This window comes from Trifolium pratense, linkage group LG3 (genome assembly GCF_020283565.1).
Source record: "Trifolium pratense cultivar HEN17-A07 linkage group LG3, ARS_RC_1.1, whole genome shotgun sequence".
Lineage (NCBI taxonomy): Eukaryota > Viridiplantae > Streptophyta > Magnoliopsida > Fabales > Fabaceae > Trifolium > Trifolium pratense.
In genome coordinates, this window is record NC_060061.1 from 27612280 (window position 1) to 27632324 (window position 20045).

The 20045-nt window shown below is 32.1% G+C and overlaps 1 protein-coding gene and 1 long non-coding RNA gene across 7 annotated transcripts; one reads left to right on the forward strand and one right to left on the reverse strand.

The window, feature by feature from the left end:
• Positions 1 to 1979: 1979 nt before the first annotated feature.
• Positions 1980 to 16138, reverse strand: LOC123913607 (mitotic checkpoint serine/threonine-protein kinase BUB1). Of its 4 annotated transcripts, none has more exons than XM_045964404.1 (19): positions 16005 to 16138; positions 14861 to 14960; positions 14618 to 14732; positions 14364 to 14444; positions 8316 to 8447; positions 8105 to 8234; positions 7762 to 7919; positions 7277 to 7367; positions 6993 to 7103; positions 6812 to 6899; positions 5005 to 5108; positions 4751 to 4822; positions 4576 to 4665; positions 4339 to 4496; positions 3240 to 3294; positions 3029 to 3163; positions 2816 to 2937; positions 2390 to 2541; positions 1980 to 2313 (listed from the first exon to the last, which is right to left on the reverse strand). In XM_045964404.1, the coding sequence occupies exons 5-18, from the start codon at positions 8375 to 8377 to the stop codon at positions 2424 to 2426; spliced, it is 1494 nt and encodes a 497-aa protein (XP_045820360.1). In that variant the 5' UTR covers positions 8378 to 8447; positions 14364 to 14444; positions 14618 to 14732; positions 14861 to 14960; positions 16005 to 16138; the 3' UTR covers positions 1980 to 2313; positions 2390 to 2423. The 4 variants fall into 4 exon arrangements, with proteins under 4 accessions (XP_045820360.1, XP_045820359.1, XP_045820362.1 ...); XM_045964403.1 differs by having other exon boundaries at positions 2390 to 2613; XM_045964406.1 differs by lacking the exons at positions 8105 to 8234; positions 8316 to 8447.
• Positions 12819 to 16275, forward strand: LOC123913608. Of its 3 annotated transcripts, none has more exons than XR_006811663.1 (5): positions 12819 to 13135; positions 13302 to 13447; positions 14882 to 14938; positions 15285 to 15399; positions 15893 to 16275. It is a non-coding gene; the product is annotated as an uncharacterized LOC123913608 (long non-coding RNA). The 3 variants fall into 3 exon arrangements; XR_006811664.1 differs by having other exon boundaries at positions 15308 to 15399; XR_006811662.1 differs by lacking the exon at positions 15285 to 15399.
• Positions 16276 to 20045: the final 3770 nt, after the last annotated feature.

Sequence of the window (20045 nt, forward strand, 5' to 3'; positions counted from 1 at the left end):
TTTTTTACATACTTATCTTTTATTTTTAAAATATTTATTTATTTATACGCTTGATTGTCAAAAAAATAATTAAGTTTTTAAAAATATATTTTACCAAACAACTTTTAGCTTAAAAATAGTTTTGAAGCTAAAAAAACAACAACCACCAAACAACTTTAGCCTTTTTCTAGAAAGCTATTATTTTCACGTTTACCTTTCAGATAGCTTATAAGACCTAAAAAAGTCAGGTCAAACGGACCCTTAAGTCATTGTTAACAAGTCAAATTCATCTCGATTACATATAGTTACTTAACTAGCTAACACATCATATACATGAAATTTTCAAGTGCACGAAACCTATTTTTGTCGAGACAATTTGTATTCTTAAGTGATTTACACGTAAAAACTGAAGGAACCTCAATATCAGACGCGCAAAAAAAATAAAAAATAATAATGTATACGAGGTGTTAGCTGGTTAAGTAGAAAACGCAATTCTCTACTTAAGTAGAGAACATAGCAAAATCCTGAAAATTTCATATACAGGATATGTCAACTAGTTAAGTAGCAAGCTCAATTCTCTACTTAAGTATCAAATTCAAATGTGTAAATTCTTGAAAATTTTATGCATAGGAGATGTCAACCATTAGACAACCTATAAATGTTTGTTAAAGATTACACTTATAGGCTTTACGATGGAGTACGCATTAACACAAGTAATGAATTACTATTGTTTAATCACATGTCAATAATCCCTAGCATTAATAATTCACCAGATCAATTTTTTAAAAAATAGATTTAAGTCCTTAGACTCTGTTTGGATTGATGATACAAAACGGAATGGAGCGGAATGAAACATAATGAAATGGAATAGAGCGGAACGGAACACAAATTACGTTCCATTATTTGGATATTCAATGATGGAATGAAACAAAATTACCACTCCATCGTTTGGGAAGTAAACAGAATGGAATAAATTATAACATTTTTATTCCAATTTTACCCTTATTTTAAAACAATAAACTATAAGCAATAACTCCAATTCACTTTCATAAAAAAAAAAAAAAAAAAAAAAAGACCTTCTGCATATTATTTGTTCCTTATTCTCAATATTGTGATTGATGAAGTAGGAAAGAGCATTCATGCTGGAAACTACAATACATTGTTGTTATCGTAAGGGAAATTGTATGATACCCACTTCCATCACTCCATCACAAAAGTTATTTTTTTTTACAAAGAACTAGCATCCTTCAGTGCATGGTAGGTAGTGGTACGGTCACGATACTAGTTGGTATTGTCATCATGGTTCTGGCATATATGGTGAAGCACTACTAATTCTATTTTGAACGAAGCAATGAAATGCTGTAATACAAAAGGGATATTTTGGTCATTAAAAATTTAATAGGTTGCATTCCATCCTATACACCCCCAAATTGGAGAGGAAGAAAAATGAAGAAAATAGATGGAATAGAATGGAATGTATTCCATTGTGTTCCACTCCATTCCATTAAAATTTTAAATACCGAAATAATGGAACCTCGTTATATACCACTTCATTCCATTTCATCTCACCTTATTCTACCAATCTAAACATAGCCTTAGAGATATTTAAAAATTAACATGATTTTATTAAATTTTTAAATTGGTCCCTATATTTAACCATTTACTATCAATTAAATTTCTATATTTTACAACAATTTTGTCCTTAAGTTAATCTATTTATTCTCAATTTAATCCCTAACATATTCTTTGTTGGACTAATATTAGTAAAATTTAACAAAGTCAAAGATTTTTTTTGAAATATTTCATAAAGTATGCAGGAACTATTTAATACTCCATCCGATCCTTAATATAAGAGAAAATTTGTTTTTTTAGATTCGTTGAGAATCTAATGTATATGGTCCATATTATGGACTAGATACATTAAATTTTCAATGAACATAAAAAGCAAATTTTCCCTTATATTAAAGACCAGATGGAGTAGTGTCTTACAAAAATCTAAATCAGGAAGTTATTTTTTTATTTTTTTTATCTTTGATTTGCTGAATTCGTTCATGAGTCATGACTTCATGTACATGAAAAGTCCTTTTGGTGGAACTAAACAGTCATACTTGCTTACAAATTACAACGCACTGTCATTTACACATTTACACCATTGAAAAACTTATATTCCAGACCCTTATGCTAATGCATAGCCATTAAAGAAAATAACTCTTTACACGTTGGTTTGTTTCTAAAGTGAACAAATAAGGATGATCTATCCTTGCTTCACTTTAAAGTATTGTAATCTTTAACCCAATAAAATTCAAGGTTAAATACACTTGCAAGTTGCACGCCCTGGAACAAATTAACTTTAGAAGAGTCTTGTCCATAAGTAAGGAACATATGATAGAAAACAGGAAAAAAGTGGTACCTTCGTAGTCTGTCTTTGACTGCTTGCATTGTCACTAAGCAGAACACAGAGAAGCCCTTTGCTTCGCGAGTAACTCCTTGAGTTTCTTTATACATTGAGGATCAGAGACCATATAGTCCTGGAAGGACTTCTTCAATTCCTGCAGCAACTTCCTATCATCATGGCAGGGGTAGTTATTTAGCATCTTAGTGAAGAAAGTCTTCCAGAGGTCGGCGTTCCAGTAACTGATTGATTCAACAGCCAAAATATCAGAATAAAAAATTGAAGTTGAAAACAAAAGGAAGGGTCTGCTGTGGCACTATAGCTTCCAAATTGATTTTAGCAAATAGCAAAGGGAAATTAAAAGGTGACCAAATTTATACCAGGTCCTTTCCAACAAATCATTGAGCCATACAGTTGCATGCAACTATAAAATGAGGAACATACCGTTTAAAGGGTAGTTTGGGAAGGTACACAGAGCCCCCATCAGATGATTCTTTCTTAACAATTTCCATATAGCAATTATGCAGCATTGTATGGACAACACCACAAAGGCCATACGCATCTACCTGTTGGCAAGTGATACAGAAGAGAAAAACTTTAAAGGCAGTCAATCATGAGCTATATTGCATTTGTATTGTAATTTAAGTAGTTACTCACCTGAAATTTCCATGGCTTGTCCTCCTGCATCTCAATGCACCGAAAACCAGAAGTTCTACAATCACCTTTAAATATTGTGTGATCTGGAAAGAGATGAAGATCAATCCCTCTTCCCCAGTCAACAAGGCAAAGACCCTGCAAGATAAAAAAAAATGTATACATCAGAGCAATAAAAAATATATTTTATTGTATCTTCGGGAGAAAAACTGACCTGATCACCCCAAGAACCGCTTCGGTCTAAGAACCCTTCTTCCGTGAGGTTACCCCTGCAAAATAACAAGAAATAATGAGTACCACAGAAATCACAATGATCTAAGCTACTTTACACAATGCTTCACTATTAGCATGCATTGCAAATAGGTTTTATCCCAACCAAAGGTCTTAAAACATCATGTGTAAATCCTTCTGTCAGTAGAAGCGGAAAAACATGTTTGTATGCCTATATCAACGATACTTTAAAATTCACTCCAGTAAAAGATCAACACTTTTGCTTCAAAAGTAACTATTGACAGACTCTTATCAAAGTCTGTTTTACAAGTCATTATTCAAAATGATAAAATACTGTGTGAGTTTTGTAAGAGTGATGTAGAAGCCACAAATCATATATTTTTTAATTGTAATGTCTAATTGCCTATCAGACACGGCTATGCCACATGGATGCAAATTAGATTTGTTTCTATTCCATACGACTGAGTTGAGATGAAATGATAGATATGAATATATGATCAAGGTCAGAAGTTGATTGTGGCTAAATGTGAGTTGGAAATTCAATTATTTCTTTCTGAGTGGTGGTCAAATCCTGTTATCTCCTTACTTACTGTAACTCATTTAACCATCTCGATGTATTTGTACAGGGGTGCCCCTTGTACTCCAATCTATTATTATAGTTGTCCTATAAAAAAAGGCTGATACTTTGCTAGATACAGAAAGACTTTAAAAACTCACATCCTTAATTAAATACAAAAGAATATAACGGTACAAAAATAACGGGTCGAAAATATCCTTACTTTAAGATATAGAAGTCATAAAACCACTAGGTTTGGTCTAGTGGTGAGGGGTTTGGATAGTATGCTATAGGTCCTGGGTTCGATCCCTAGCTCATTGTAAACCAAAAAAAAATATATATAGAAGTCATACCCTCGTATTAAGATGGGGAAAATGTTCATAGTTGCAGTCTTACAAGATACAAACAATGTGAAAGGACAAATTATGATAAAGGAAAATGGAAGTGTTAGAATTGTGATCGTGAAAAATGTGGTTTGTTAAAGTAAGAGTCACAAGCATGAACTACAACAGAAGTCAAAATTTACCTAGAATAGCATATAAGCAGATTATCAGGCTTGAAATCACCATGAATCAAGCCAACATCATGCAAAGTGTCAATCATGTGCAACATTTCTGTTGTGTAATACATGCACAATACTTCTTCCATGGATTTTCCTATGACCAAATATGAGTTGATGACATCCTGCATAGAATTTTCAGTTAAACTTTAATAACACGGGATGTTGACTAGATAATGAGGGACATCAAAGGAAATTACCGACCTGTAATGTCCCATTAGCTAAATAGTCACAAACGAGTATGCTACAGTCAGAATAGAGATGAATTTTATGAGCGAAACCATAACTTGACCTCTGATACAGTAAGATATCAGAGAAATCAGAATAAGTAGATGTTCATAGAAAAAGAAGTTTCATGGTATAATCAATATTGGCATACTTCTCTGCCAGAGATGCGCTGATCAAGCTGACGATACATGTAAAATTCCCAAGGGAAAGCTGGCTTTTGTATCTGTCAAGATTCAAAATACAATCTGATGAGATAATATGTTATAGTGTAATTATCTTACATTTTATATATATATATATATATATATATATATATATATATATATATATATATATATATAAAATTAATATCCATATGTTATAGTTCTACATCTAGGGCAAAACAATTTGTAAGACTGTCATCACCTTTAGTGCCACAACATCATCAGGGTCATTGTTGACATTTGCCTTGTATACTTGAGCAAAACCACCCTGTCCTGCACAGCCCTTGATATGGTACTTCATTCCACCTTTGGATGTCATGACAAGAAGAACCATGAGCAATAGTTTATAAGATAAACTGAAACTTTTGTCCAAGGAAGCAGCTTATGGAAATAAATAATAAACCTAGCTCATCGAGAAACTGTAATGAAACATGATTAACTTTAGAAGATGAACTAAAAAACACTTGGGATGTGTAATAAATTCAAATTCAAGAAACAATTCCCATTTCATAGTAAGTTAAATTTTTTATCATTTCATACTCATGATGACAACAAGAGCCTACAGTTACATGGGCCGATAAGATAACTACGGAATTGGCTTGTTCAAAAAAACTACGGAATTGTAACACAGATTATGAGACATAAGGTTGTCAAATAGCGGCCATGGCAGATAGCACTTGCGGATTTTTCTCCAGCCGCAATGGCCAATTTGTGAAGAATGGCAACACCATGGCATTTAATGGCTGAAATGGCTTAGAATGGCAGACTTTTTGCCTTATGCCATATGTAATCAATAACCCTGCATACTCTTGAAGTAATGCTCAAAATGTAAAGATCTACATTTGTAACATCCCAAACTGCTTTTAGGATGACCGACTGACCCCACAAACCAACACGAGTCTTTTCAGCGTGCTTTGACCTCACTCGCACGCTTTCCGGGAAAACTTCCCAGAAGGACACCCATTCAAAGACTACTCCAAGTCAAGCACGCTTAACTGTGGAGTTCTTCTCGAATGAGCTACCGAAAAGAAGATGCATCTTGTTGGTATAGGTAGTACCCATCAATCCTTATAAGTCTTCCTTCCACCACGCAGTCTCAAACCCGCACAGCCTCAGGATCCCTCTCATTCCGATGTGAATTCGGTTCTTGCATAGAAGCTGTTAGGAGCCGCACATTGTCATGCCTCATGCACCGGCAACCACTCCTCGCCCTCGTCAGACCCGGGCGTTACATGCCCACCACACCAGCTTCCGCCCACATCGTACTGGGAGAGGTCTGCTCTGATACCATTTGTAACATCCCAAACTGCTTTTAGAATGACCGACTGACCCCACAAACCAACACGAGACTTTTCAGCGTGCTTTGTCCTCACTCGCACGCTTTCTGGGAAATCTTCCCAGAAGGTCACCCATCCAAAGACTACTCCAAGTCAAGCACGCTTAACTATGGAGTTCTTCTCCAATGAGCCACCGAAAAGAAGATGCATCTTGTTGGTATAGGTAGTACCCATCAATCCTGATAAGCCTTCCTTCCACCACGCAGTCTCAAACCCGCACAGCCTCAGAATCCCTCTCATTCCGATGTGAATTCGGTTCTTGCCTAGAAGCTGTCAGGAGTCGCACATTGTCATGCCTCATGCACCGGCAACCACTCCTCGCCCTCGTCAGACCCGGGCGTTACAACATTCACCATTGCAAATTAAAGTTTTAGTGCCATGAGAAGAGTTGATACATACTTATTTGCATCTAGATAAGAACTAGACATGCAAAACAAATGACTGTGGACAAACTGTTCCTCTTCAACATTTTTTTTTTCTGTTGATAGGGAGAAGCATCAGAATAGATCTTATAACAAAATGGTCTAACGCAAAAAATATAGACAAGCAAATTCATATAAAATTAACGTTTGGAGAGTTGATCATACATATACAAAGAGCAGAAATGCAGTCAGACAACTACACCTAGAAGATAAATATGATCAATACTCGAGATTATGTTCATACAACTACCTATTTCTATAACTTTATTCCTTGATGCATTCTTCAAAGTGGATAAGGCCACTTTTCCTGTATAAGGTTTAGTGCTCGAACGATACCCCTGAAATGTATTTAAAGACGTGTAAGGGAACATGATCTTTGTCAAATACATTAAATTTAAGCATGTAGATAACGAAGAATCAAAATTTCTCACGTCAAATTTCACAATTAAAGGATTTATCTTCTTCAAAAGGTCATTCAGAGTAGAGGTGTCCCATGGAATAATGCCATCATTTTGCAATGTAGCAGATTCTTTATAATCAGCCTGAAATTAGAAGTAACATAAGAGTTCTTAAATTGATATTTGGAAATCTCAAAATTGAACTTAGACAATGTTGAGGAAACAAGTGGCAGAGACCATGAAAAACAGTGCAATATAGAAGTTGGCTCAATTTTTAACTATATGGTATTGTTCACTTTTCCAATACAATTTCATACCTTCTGGCTTGAAGCAGCATTACATATTTCGGATAATCTACTGAGAAATAAGGTATACGCCTTTTCCAACCACTTAATTGGCTCTGCATTTCTGTCAAACATTGACCAAACATAAAATTAGAATTACAATCATCAGGAAAGTCTCACACCAACAAACCAGAATTAAAAAGACATAAAACACCAATCAAATGTACCATGAAATTATTGTTTAAATTCTATTTTTACTTTCCTTTCGATGTTTATTTGTTGCTGATATTACAAACAATGGTTTTCTCAGTATGCAACAGGTTTGAAATCCTACGTTGAGTGCCTCACTGCTATGTCATAATAGATCCGAACAGTTGCCTGGGATTAACTTATGTATACAAGTGTAAGAAAGTCGAGAAAACTCATTCAATTGAAAGTCATTTTCACAACAAATCTTTATGCTACAATTTTCAATATCAAAAGAAGCAGGTTACAAATCTTAAATACAAAACACTAACCTGGAAATGCCGAGCTTATAGATGATTTGGGCATCGCGCAATCTACCCTTTGCTTCAAAAAAACATGCAGCATACACATAAAGTGAAGCATCGTTGGCACATACATCACTATCCAGCAGTTGTTTGAAAACACAGTCAAAATCAGCACTAGCATCCATCTGAACAAAGAAAACAACAAAACTAAGTTGAGATTCTTTGGATTTCAAGGTACCTCAAAGCAACATGTCCTCATCACACCCAATAATACTCTTCCAATTTTTTGTCAATAATACACAAATTAAGAAATAAAAATAAAACGATAGTGATGATTAATGCAGAAATAAAATGAATGGGATTATATTACATAGAGGAACCAGATCTTGAGAAATCTGGGATCATTTCGGTAGCGGTGATTGTCCTTGAATTTGTTGATGCAATATGAGAGTAACTTGGTGAGATTGTGCGTGGAATCTTCTAAGGCTTTTTTGATTGACCTAAATTGAGAAAATTGATGAGAATGTGAAATTGTTAAAAAAAATGTGTGGAGGGGAAAGAGAGATAGAGAAGAGTAGAACCAGAGAAAGGGCAAGAGAGGATCGTCGACGAAAGCCGGGGAGTTGTGGAGCGCGGTGGCCATTCAGTTGAGTCGTTGAGCAAGGACTCTCTCTTTTTTTTTTTGGTACAATGAGCAAGGACTCTCTCTATCTCTGTGAAAATGATGCAAGCGAGGTTGTTGCACGAATTTAAATTGCTAATACTTTTCTTTTTTTCATGTAAAAGAAAATTAGTAATTTGAACTTGTTACGGACAAAGTCTCACCGCAGGTAAATTTCAACCACTCATTTTATTTATTTGATGAGTATTAAATCTGAACCATTAGATGGTGTGAATGCATGTATAGTGAAAGTGTGAATACACTCAAATTGATATCGGTCTCAGTCAACTCCTTGATTTGGATTTGAAGAAAACTAGTGTCAATGCCCGTGCAAATGCATGTTGCTTGTAAAAATATTAATTTATTTATTTTTATTATGATTTTTTGCAAAACAAAATAATTGTTATGACTGAAATACACATATTTATGAAACAAATCAAAAATTTATTACATACTACACAAACCCATTACCACTATTTATGTACGATATTTATGTACGATATACACAGAATGACTATATTTAAGTAATGACGAACCCACTTGGTGTTGGTCGAATGGTGTTGGCTTGGGCCTTTGGAGTATGCTCCTCTCAATGTCTCTGGTTCGATTTCCATTGGTGCCAATTTCGGTGGGCTAAGTCCATACAAAGCAAAAAACTCTGGCTTTAAATGGGCCCCCGCAAGAGGGCGGTAGGATTGGTCCCCTTGGATTAGTCGGTCCTAAGGCCGGATACCAAGTTTTCAAAAATGATGACGACATATTTGAACGGACTAGTGTATATGAACGTTGGCTTGTAATCATTTGATGGCAAATAATTGGACCTAACTTGCAAATCCACAGGTGTCAAGACCCGTGTGATGCACCGTGCATGGATTTTTTTTTTTTTGAGTATCATAATATTAATAGAAATTTTCATTGTAGTTATTGATGATTAAACTCTGTCAGATAATTTGTGGAGCATATAAGGTGAGTTATCTCCTCCAAACTGATTTTTTTCCATATGCATGAGTTACAAATCGATCCTCTGACCATATACTTAAGGGGATCAAGATCCTTAACACTTGAATCAATTTATTGTTGGTCACTTTCAAATAGATTCTAGTACACAATTGGATATAGTCTTACCGTGTCTATAATTTGTAAAGTCTATGATACTGGTACGAAGTTACCATCGTTGTTATCGATGACTAATCTCCGCCGGAGAATCTATGAGACACACAATATGGGTTCTCTCACCCCAATCAGATTTTTTCAATATGTATGAGTTAGGAATCGAATCCCCGACCACAGTCTATTTCTTTTTATTTAAGTGTGTATTAGGTCCAATCTCACTTAGAAAAACACTACTTTTTATTGTGTAAGAAAAGTACCGCATTTTACGTTGGTACGACTGCATTATTATCTGCTATGCGTGAAAACTTCTTCTTCCTAACGTCATTTTTTTACCGAGATGAAAACCAAAACTCGTCAATTTTTTAGGGAGGAAAAATATATTTTACCCTCTTGTTTTTAAGCAAAGATTTAATAGAATTTTTAAAAAAATAAAAATTCAACTTCATTTAATTTTGTTTTGAAGTCCATAAGTTACATTGGATTTGGTTTGGAATCCGTATGATTTATTACTCTCTTTTTTATTCTCAATTCTCACACCTCTCTCGTCGTTAACCCGGCCAGCATTCGTCTCAAACCCTAAAAAACTCAAAGGGACGCCACGCCACACCGTTCTTCTCTCCTTCAACCTCCGGCGGCTTTTCGCCGCAAACCCCATCAAGTTTGGCCCAAAAAACCTCGTTTTTTTCATCTCCTCTACCATCTCTATCTTTTTATCCCAACAAAAGCACTTAAGGAGAGTAGATCGAAAAATTGGCACTCCCATTTAACGAAGTTTTCCCAACAACAGCATCATTGTTCTATCAAACGACCATTATATACTTGATACTTTCCCTCTCCTCTGAAAAATACATGTAAGGATCTAACCTTTTTTCCCTATTCATTACGTCGAATGTTTTTCATGTCTTTTTTGTGTTGTTTTTTATTGCTTCAGCCCTTGGATCATTCACTTAATGATTTTATTTCATCTAATTAGGCTGTTTATTCTTTATTTTTGGGTGAAATCATTTCTGATTTGAAGGGAAGAATTGTTTTCGTTAGGGTTGATCCTTTGGATGATAACTTGAACATCAAACTGATGATACCATAATCCGTTCTGTTGTTCCTACTATCAAGTATTTGACTGGTTATGGTGCAAAAGTCATCCTTTCAAGCCATTTGGTATAGAATCTATCTCTATGTATCGATTTCATGTGTTTTTAGTTTCTGGTTGTGTCTTATTTTGATCTTTGGATTATGTTCTTGGCATTGGTGGCTTTGATTTGGAGAGGTATATTTTTGTTCTTGTTTCTTATTTTTCAATTGTTTTAGAAAAAGGGAATTATTAGTGTTGCCACAATGTGTTTTGTTTTAATCATGTCGATCCTGCAAACTCGTGCATATACTTGAGTTATTTTCATTTTTTTTGTTGTCCATATACTGAAATCATTCTTATTTCCTACCAAATACTTTTAAAAACTTTTGGTGACTTTCTCTTCTTAATGTGTCTAATTGTCTAGGCCTTTTTTTTTTTTTTGGTTTTTTTAATTTTACAACTCACTATTCTTCTTCAGTTAATATATTGTTATGTTTTCCCTATCCAAACCTGAATATATGATTTGTGCATGTCTTCTTGATCTTTTTAAGGATTGAATATTCAACAAAATTAATTATAGTAGTAACAGTGAAATCGGTGTCTATGTATTTTTTATTGTTGTCAAGTGTCTGATTTTGATAGGTTGTGGCGAAAAGTCTTTTTTGGGTTTAATTTGCTGTGTTTTAATTCTGTATTTAAATGACTTACTACAACTACACTCCACATGATATGAGCTCATGACAAATTTTAAACTTACTTTTATATTCTTCTTGCTCTGTTTGGACTTTTTAAGATGATATAATTCTCTTTTGTGTCATGCTTCAATTTAAACAAATTGTCATGTTAAGTTTTCCACTTAAGAAACTAACTTGTTACTAAATACCCAATAATGTTATAAAACAAATAGTGAAAAAAAATCGCCCACAATTACATCTTGAATAAAACAATAAGTAAAGTGTATCTCCAAATCTCCAATGGCCAGTCATAATCCTAGGTGTTCTTCTCTTAATTGTCTCTCTCATTGCAATGCTTGTTCTCATTATACTCCTTGTTTGTTTTTTTTTTTTTTTTTGTTTATATGGTCAGTCATAATCCTAGGTGTTCTTCTCCAAATCTCCAATGGCCAGTCATAATCCTAGGTGGTAGACATTATTGTTTCAGTTTAATGACTGTTTTTGAGTAAAGAGCCTTTGCTTTAAAAAAAATGAATTTAATCCTAAAAAATCCAGAAAAATCATCCAAACGATATTCTAAAGCTCTATCACATGTCTTTGATTTAAGCAAGTGACATGTTAATTTAGAATGTGTGGCTTAACTTGAGTGCCTTGTAGGTTGATGGGAGATTCAGGAGGAGGGATGAATGAGTTGAAGTAGTTGAATGACTTATAATTATATAGGGAATGTAGTTCAAGAAGAAAGAAAAACTATCTCATTGAAAATTTTCATATTTTTCTCCTCAAAGGTATCTGTAAAATTAGTTTCAAATCATAAAATATTTATTAAAGAATTTTTTCAATAAGACATAAATTTCAAAGAGATAATTTATCTCTTAATTTTTTCATTTGAGTTATATTAACAAATGAATCAAATTGATCAAAATTATCTGTCTATAATAGTTCTTCCTTAACATATTAATTTATATGGAAGTTGATCAAAATTAAGTGTGAAATTCTAAAGTTTCTAGGTTTATGTCTTTTGAGTTAACGGAGGGAAGTGTATAGTCCTTAAGAATTCTATTTCATACAAATTCATATGTATCAATTTCATATGTATTCCCTTTACTAATTTTAATTTTTTTTTAATTTTTTTTTTCAAGAATAAAAAACATTTTTTTTTAAAAAAAAGATTTAATAAAAAGAAACATTTTTTTGTCAAGATTACTCCCTCACCTCTCCATCTACCTCGAATCAAACAGGCCATGTTATATGTTTTTTTAAAAACTGAATTTTATTACGGTAAATAAAATACATAATAAATTATTCTTTTCTATAATATAACAAAATCAATCTCTTTATTATTGAATGTCAATAATTTTTTTAATCTAACAAAAATTTCCTTTAATAATTGTATATGAGTTTTAAGTGGTATTTATCTATACATCTAAGGCAGAGAAATAATAAAAAAAAATGTTGCTTATAGATAATTCTTTTGATAAAAAATTCTTTCAATTAGATAATTATTGGATTTTCATTTAAAAAAAAAGCATGCCACTAAGGCACTTCTATTTTAGAAGGACAGCATTGCACAAAACAAAAAAATGGGCCAAGCCCAAACTCTATCACTCATTTCTTTCATTCTCAAACCCTAAAAAACTGAAAGGCAAGCCGTTCTTCTCCCCTACAACCACCGCCGTTTTTTTGCCGCAATCACACGTCAAGATCGGCCTCGTTTTCTTGATCTCCTCTACCATCGCTATCTTTCTATCCCAACGAAATCACGTAAGTAGATCGAAAAATGGACACTTCCATTTAACGGAGTTTTCCCGGCAGCATCGTCATTGTTTCATCAAAGGACCGCTATATATTTCATACTTTTCTTCTCCTCTGAAAATACATGTAAGGATTTCCTTTTTTCCATTTTCTTCATGTTGAATGTTTTGCATGTCTTTTTTGTATTGTCTTTTATTGTTTCAACTCTCAGATCATTCCCTTAATTGATTTTATTCCATCTAATTAGGCTGCTTATTCTTTATTTTTGGGTGAAATCATTTCTGATTTGAAGGGAAAAAGGTTTTTCGTTAGGGTTGATCTAAACGTTCCTTTGGATGATAACTTGTACATCACTGATGATACCAGAATCCGTGTTGCTGTTCCTATTATCAAGTAGTTGACTGGTTATCCTGTAAAAGTCATCCTTTCAAGCATCTGGTACAACAAGCTCTATGTATCGGTTTCACGTGTTTCTGTTTGTGTCTTATTTTGATCTTTGAATTAATGAATTATTAGAGTATATTTTTTTATTAGTTTGATTATTATGGTTTTTAGTTTCTGCTTGTGTCTTATTTTTAATCTTTGAATCAATGATTATTACTTGTGTTATTTATATTTGTTTTTCTTGGAGATAGAGAAGCAGCATTGGTTTTGGATTTTAGCACAATTTAGATTAAGTCATAGAGTTTCTTAATAAAGTTAAGTTTGTGCTTACAATATTTTTATAAGCTTAAAGATGTTGGTGGCGAATTTAAATACTTAAAATGATCAAATTATGGATAGAAATTGTGTTTAAAAGATTTCAAGTTATGCAGCTCTTGAGTTTCTTAAGAAATTTATTCTACTGATCTTAAAGAAGTGTCTGCATGTGTGATTCGTGCTTGTCATTAAATATATACCAAACCAGCAAATCCTTTAAGGGTGCAATAGCTTATTAGAATTGAAAATATGCATGACATTATGCTAGGACAATTGAAAAAGCATGTTTGTGAGAGGGCATCATGATTCCTGAGAGGTTATCTGATGTTATTTTTTTCTCATTTCTGCAACAATAACTGTTTTAACATAAGTACTATCAATAGATTCGATATTGATTAACATAATCCATTGGTAAGTGGGGCAGCTATTATTGTTTGTATTCTATTGGACTGATTTGATGGTGTTTTCTTATAGTTTATTTTGGCAATAGTTGTCCAAAAAGAATAATAGTATCGTGTTTTTGGTTTCAGGTTTTTGAATGTGTTGTAATGTGTTTTTAGTATAGTAGTTATTGTTATTGAACTTGTCTTTGTTGGATTTGCTATTTGGTATTGTAAGTGTATCAATACAAACGTTCCACAGTCTAGTGAATAACCTGAGTCGTATAATTTCTTAAACTGCAATCAAACATGCAGCCCTCTGTACTGCTACATCTGGTAATGGTGGAAGCTTTCACCTTGTATCAATAAAAATACACTTTGTTAGTTTATCAGAATTAGTCAATACAAAACAAATCACACTTGGATGACATGTTAATCTGTTAACATTATTATCTATATTGAATCAAATCCAATACTTGAATAGCATCTTTTCTTAGAAAAAAAAACCAAAGTATATATATTATATTACCTCTTTATTTGCTTATTTTGTGGTTCATTTCATTGTCTCCAAAACTAAATATACAAACTCTTTAAATTGCTTCTCTTGTGTCTTTCACTTTCACTGTTTGAATCTGAAAATCAACCTGTAGCATAAATTGAAAATTTTAGTATTATTTTTAAACTCATGTTTTATCTTCTATTAGGATGTCAAGTGAGTGAGGGGTAAAAAGTTTAATTTTTGTGCGAATATATATTTGCTCAATAAACTCACTTTCCTTTATTGGTGGTGTAGGCTCCATTGGTAGTGAATGCTCTTCTTAAATTCTATTGCTCCTTCCTTCCTTTGCAGGTAAACATCTGTTACTCCAATCCTGAAAAAAAAAATTGGCACACATTTGAATTCTTTTTTTAGTCAAGGTCATAAATTTCAAAAATAAACTATAAATTTACTTACCTATTGGAGAATATCAGGGAGTTATGAATGTAGAAGCAAATACTTGTTTATTTGGATAAAAATTTGTCTACCCTGTACTTTTAGTAATATGGTTTTGCTAATAAAAATGAATTTTTTTATTTAATTTAAAATGTATAGTAATTAATCTCAAGCCTGAACCTCCACTAAATTTATAGTTTTTAATGCAAAGATAACATAACATTTAAAGTCAAGTTTATTGAAATTCGTTTTTTGTATTAAGAGATTTCAATATTCATAAAAAAGGGAGGGGGAGATTTGAATGAAGAGAGAGATATTCCGGATCTTCTTTATGTAGCTGATAATTTGGAGACTGCCTACAGTCTTGTTGATGTAATGTATGTATCTTCGTTTTTTGTCTTCATTTTTCTGTGAATATATTATTGTTATGTGAACAACATGTTATTTTGAAATGAAATTCATCCTTCTATATCCATGTTAGGACTTGGTTTTTGTCTTGCTTTTATTTTTACAAATTGAACTTGAGAAATCCAACAAAAATATAGGAAGAGTAATCCAAATGCAAGAACTTACTAGAAATCCATGCTAGGAAATAATAAGGTAGATAATATGATTATGTTTGTAAATGTTCCCGTCTTTTGAATATATATTCTTTTTAATCTGGGTTGGCACAAAATCAATGTGTTTCACTCTATGAATTTTTAGTTAATAACTTGGGATGGACGTAGCCATATTCAAGGCAGGATGGTTGTTGTTATAGTTTGTTACAAACACTTTCTTACTGAATTTCATTTGATTAAATTCATAAATAGAATGAATTTTCCTTGCACATACAATACAAATAATTGTTTTTTCTTCCTGTATTTGCAGTATCAGTTCATAAACATGTATTATGGAAAGGCTCACGAGAAGAACAAAAATTGGATGGATACATCAAGTTTTAATTTAGCTAGTGATTATACAGTGGAAGAACAAAAAATACCTCCTGGATTTTCATTTCTTGCAAGGGAGAAAAGGTTCTTATTTTTATGCAAGTGTACCTGCAAAATCAACACAAGAACACCAAAGCATAAGAGCATGAATTGCAATTATCTGAAAACAAATTCTCAATATGATTGACATAAATTTGCCAAATCAAATGAGGGATCCATTTTCAAACACTTGAAAACAGACAAAATTAGGCAATGGACACCAAACAATACTTTAATGGGTATATATATATATATATATATAGTGATAAACTTGGAGGGCAAGTTGAAAGCTAATGTGGAAAAAAAAATATATACAATTGAATTATAAGCATGTAAAACAAAAATGAGTGGGATGGAAAAGTTAAAAGAATTGAATGTGTTTGTTTTTAATATATTATTATAAGTGATTGACATGAGCAGATAAACCAAACCCACATAAATGAATCTCACATCAACATTAAATGGACTTAAAGTGGGATACTCCCAATGAAATTTTTTCAAATTCAACTTTGATTGCGGAGAGTTTGTGAGAAATCCTCAACTTTGAGAAAGCCACGCAGAGGTCATATAGAGCTCAACAGTGCTTGCAAGGCAAATTATAACATTTTGCATTAATAAGGGTTGTGATAATTAATTTGAACTTTTCTTTTCTTTTTTTGTTCCTCACTCTTAAGTCGAATTAGTGTATGTATGGCTTTGGGGTTTTTTTTTAAATGGATTTTATACTTCTATATAATTGTGTAAAAAAACTTCAAATTATAGTTATTCTTAAGATGTTATTTTAGGTATTTCATCATTTTATGGAAAAAAAAATTTGGATATCAAAATTTCAAAAAATCTATTAATTTTGAAGCTATTTCAAGTAGATTTTCACAAAAATCATTTTTAAAATACAACTTTTTGGAAAAAATTGTGATTTTGACTATATTTTGATCTTCAATAATGTATGTTTGTGATGTCAAAATTAGTGTTTCAATTTAAAAAAAACGAATATAAAAAAACTTAGTAATATTTTGAAAAACGATTTTACAAAATCTATTTTCAAGAATACAAATAAAAAATCCATTTTTTTTTTTAAAAAGTTAAAACAAAGTGGCCCTTTGTTTTGAATTGATGTTTGATTGTAGTTGTTAGAATTGATTCCGACATTTATGAATTTTTTTGGTAGAATTGAATTTGCTTGTAGAACTTATATATATATATATATATATATATATATATATATATATATATATATATATATATATATATATATATATATATATATAAGAATGATAAAAATAAAATTATTTTTTCAAAATTTAAAATTTTAAAAATATTATCACCTTCTGATTGGAAGGCTCATCCTTCTCATACCAGGAGCTTCACTAGACGCTTTACTCCCCAGAATTACTCATATTATGATTACATGGAAGCCTGGTCCAACATGTTATATTATCAACCATTTGATCATTCTTGGTTCATCTGGTTTAAGAAAGACTTCCCCCTTAAATTCCCATTATGGTTTATTAAATGGTTCCATGAATGGGGCCCAGAAAACAATATTTATCCAGATTATGCAGTTATAGCTTTTGAATCATTTAGCTCAAGAATTAATTTACCAGATCATTTAAAGGTATTAGCTTTTCATGCTACTTTCGGAATTTCGTGGATTACTTCATGGACTTTCAAAAAAGAATTATCAGTTCCAAATGCCAACATCTTCTAGATCGTTCGGAGCATAAGAATTAAATGGTGGAACAAATTTAACCCCGATTTAATTAAATCACAAGTATTACAAGATTGGTTCAATAAAAATCCTAAGTGCCTCGTTCCCAAAGAGGTCACAGAAAAAGAAGAAGAATTCTTAGCTGAAAAATCAAAATTTTTGGCCGATTTATCTTCTTCGACCAACAAAAAAGAATTTTTAAAGAAATTACAAGTTGCAATTTCGGAGTCAGACATCAACAACGATGAAGACTCGGGAGATTCGTCTCAAAGCCTAACCAGGGATAATGGAGACGATTGTTATGGGATTATAGATCTACAGGATTAAAGAATTATTGGTTCAAGCAGCATTATTAATTTTGTGGCCGACAAGATTATTTGGGAATCTTTTCTTTTCAAAAAGATAGATTCGTGGCGGACATCATTATTATTACTTTTGACTTTTTTGTAAAAATTATTTGTTTGTATTAGAAATAATTGTCATGTAATTATTTAGTTTTAGCTGACAGCTGTCAGTATAGGCTCTTCCTTCCTCTCTATAAAAGGAAGTTAAGTTTTCATTATGGATCATCGAAAAATTCTCGAAGAAGAACAATCTAAGGAATTCTAGAGATCCAATATCTTGTAAGCATCTTATATTTGAATAAAAATGTTTTGTTATAATTTCTTCTTTCTTATATTAACTTTTCAAATCATATACTATTTTATAGCAGAGCTGCGACGCACTGTAGCATTTTCGTCTTATTCTAATTCTACATATTTTCTTATTTTAATTATACACTCAATTTATTATCATTCGATCCAGTATTAATTTGGTATCAGAGCCTCGAAAGAGGTCTCTTAGATATTAAAGTTTATTTAAGGTTTTTCGTAAACTAAGATTTACTCCTTATTTTCTTATTTGTTTTTTCTATTTCCTAGCGTTGGTAAGCCCGGATAGTTGTGTTGGTAAGCCCGTTAAAATCCCAGGAGAGGAGTTAGGTGGTGTTCCTGCAACCTTTTGAGTCCGTTGGTGTTCCCGTTAAGAAAAGAAACTAAAAATAAAGAAAACAAGAAGTATGTCTAGAATACTTAGAACTTTAAGTGAACTAGGATCTTCTAGGAGAGATCGTGCCATAGTTACTTCTGGATTATCACCCCAAGAATTAGAAACTAGAAGTGACCAAGATAGATATCAAAACCATGAATTAGAAATAGCTGAAATTGAAAACAAATTACAGAATTGGAAATTACCTGAAATCAGTTACAAAGAGATTTATAAATCAAGTATGTTTGATAACTTTAGAGCACATAGTATTACTCAAACTATAGAATCATCAAAATCTATAACCCATCAACGGGAAACTATTAATTTATTAAATGAAAAATTAATAGAAGAACATGTAAAACAAGGCTTTCGTTATATTCATTTAGGACTAATTCAAGTAGCGGTAAAACCTCTACATAAATTAGGATTAAATACTCCAATATTACTGGTATTAAGAGATAGCAGAATTAAAACATTTCCTGAATCTATAATAGCTATTCTTGAATCAAATTTAAATGATGGACCAGTTTATTTTAACTGTTATCCTAATTACTCTATGAACTTAACAGATAGTTTCACACCTACATCATTAGTAATTAATATTCAATGTATGGATGATTTATTTAATGAAGGAGTTGCTAATATAGATGTATGTCATAGAATTAAATATAAAGTTTCAAATATTAATTACAATTTTAAAGCAATTAGAAGTTCGCCGAAGAACGAAACCATTATTGTTGAAGCTAATTTAAGACGATCAAATATTACTACACCAAAAAGATTAAAGGCTTCGGACTTAAGACAAAAATTACCAGAAGAATGGATATTACAAGATATAATGCCTCCCCCAAAATTAGAGTCTAGACAACCTAGACAATTTATATTAGAAAATGATGGTAGCATTAGGATAAGAATGAATAGAAGTCAATCCATGAGGATTGAAGAACCTATTAGTAGTAGAGCTAGTACAAGCTCTAGAAGATCTATAGATTCTACCATTAATATTAATTTAGCAGGAGTTGATTTTACTCCTAATATTCCCCAACCTATTTATGAGACTGAAGGAAGAAATGATTCTCCTCCTATGTCTCCTACTGCCTCACAAATTCTTAATGTTATAGAATTAGAAGAAGAGTTTGAAATAGATAAAGCTTGGATTAGAGAAGATTTTGAAGCGGATTATAATAAAGAAAAAAGAGATTGGTACTTTAGTACTTTTGAGAAAATACAAACTACTTATTATCTTAACAGATTTTATGAGTATATTAGAAATAAAAGAATTAATGTTTATTTCTTCACTTGGTTTGAAGAATATTGT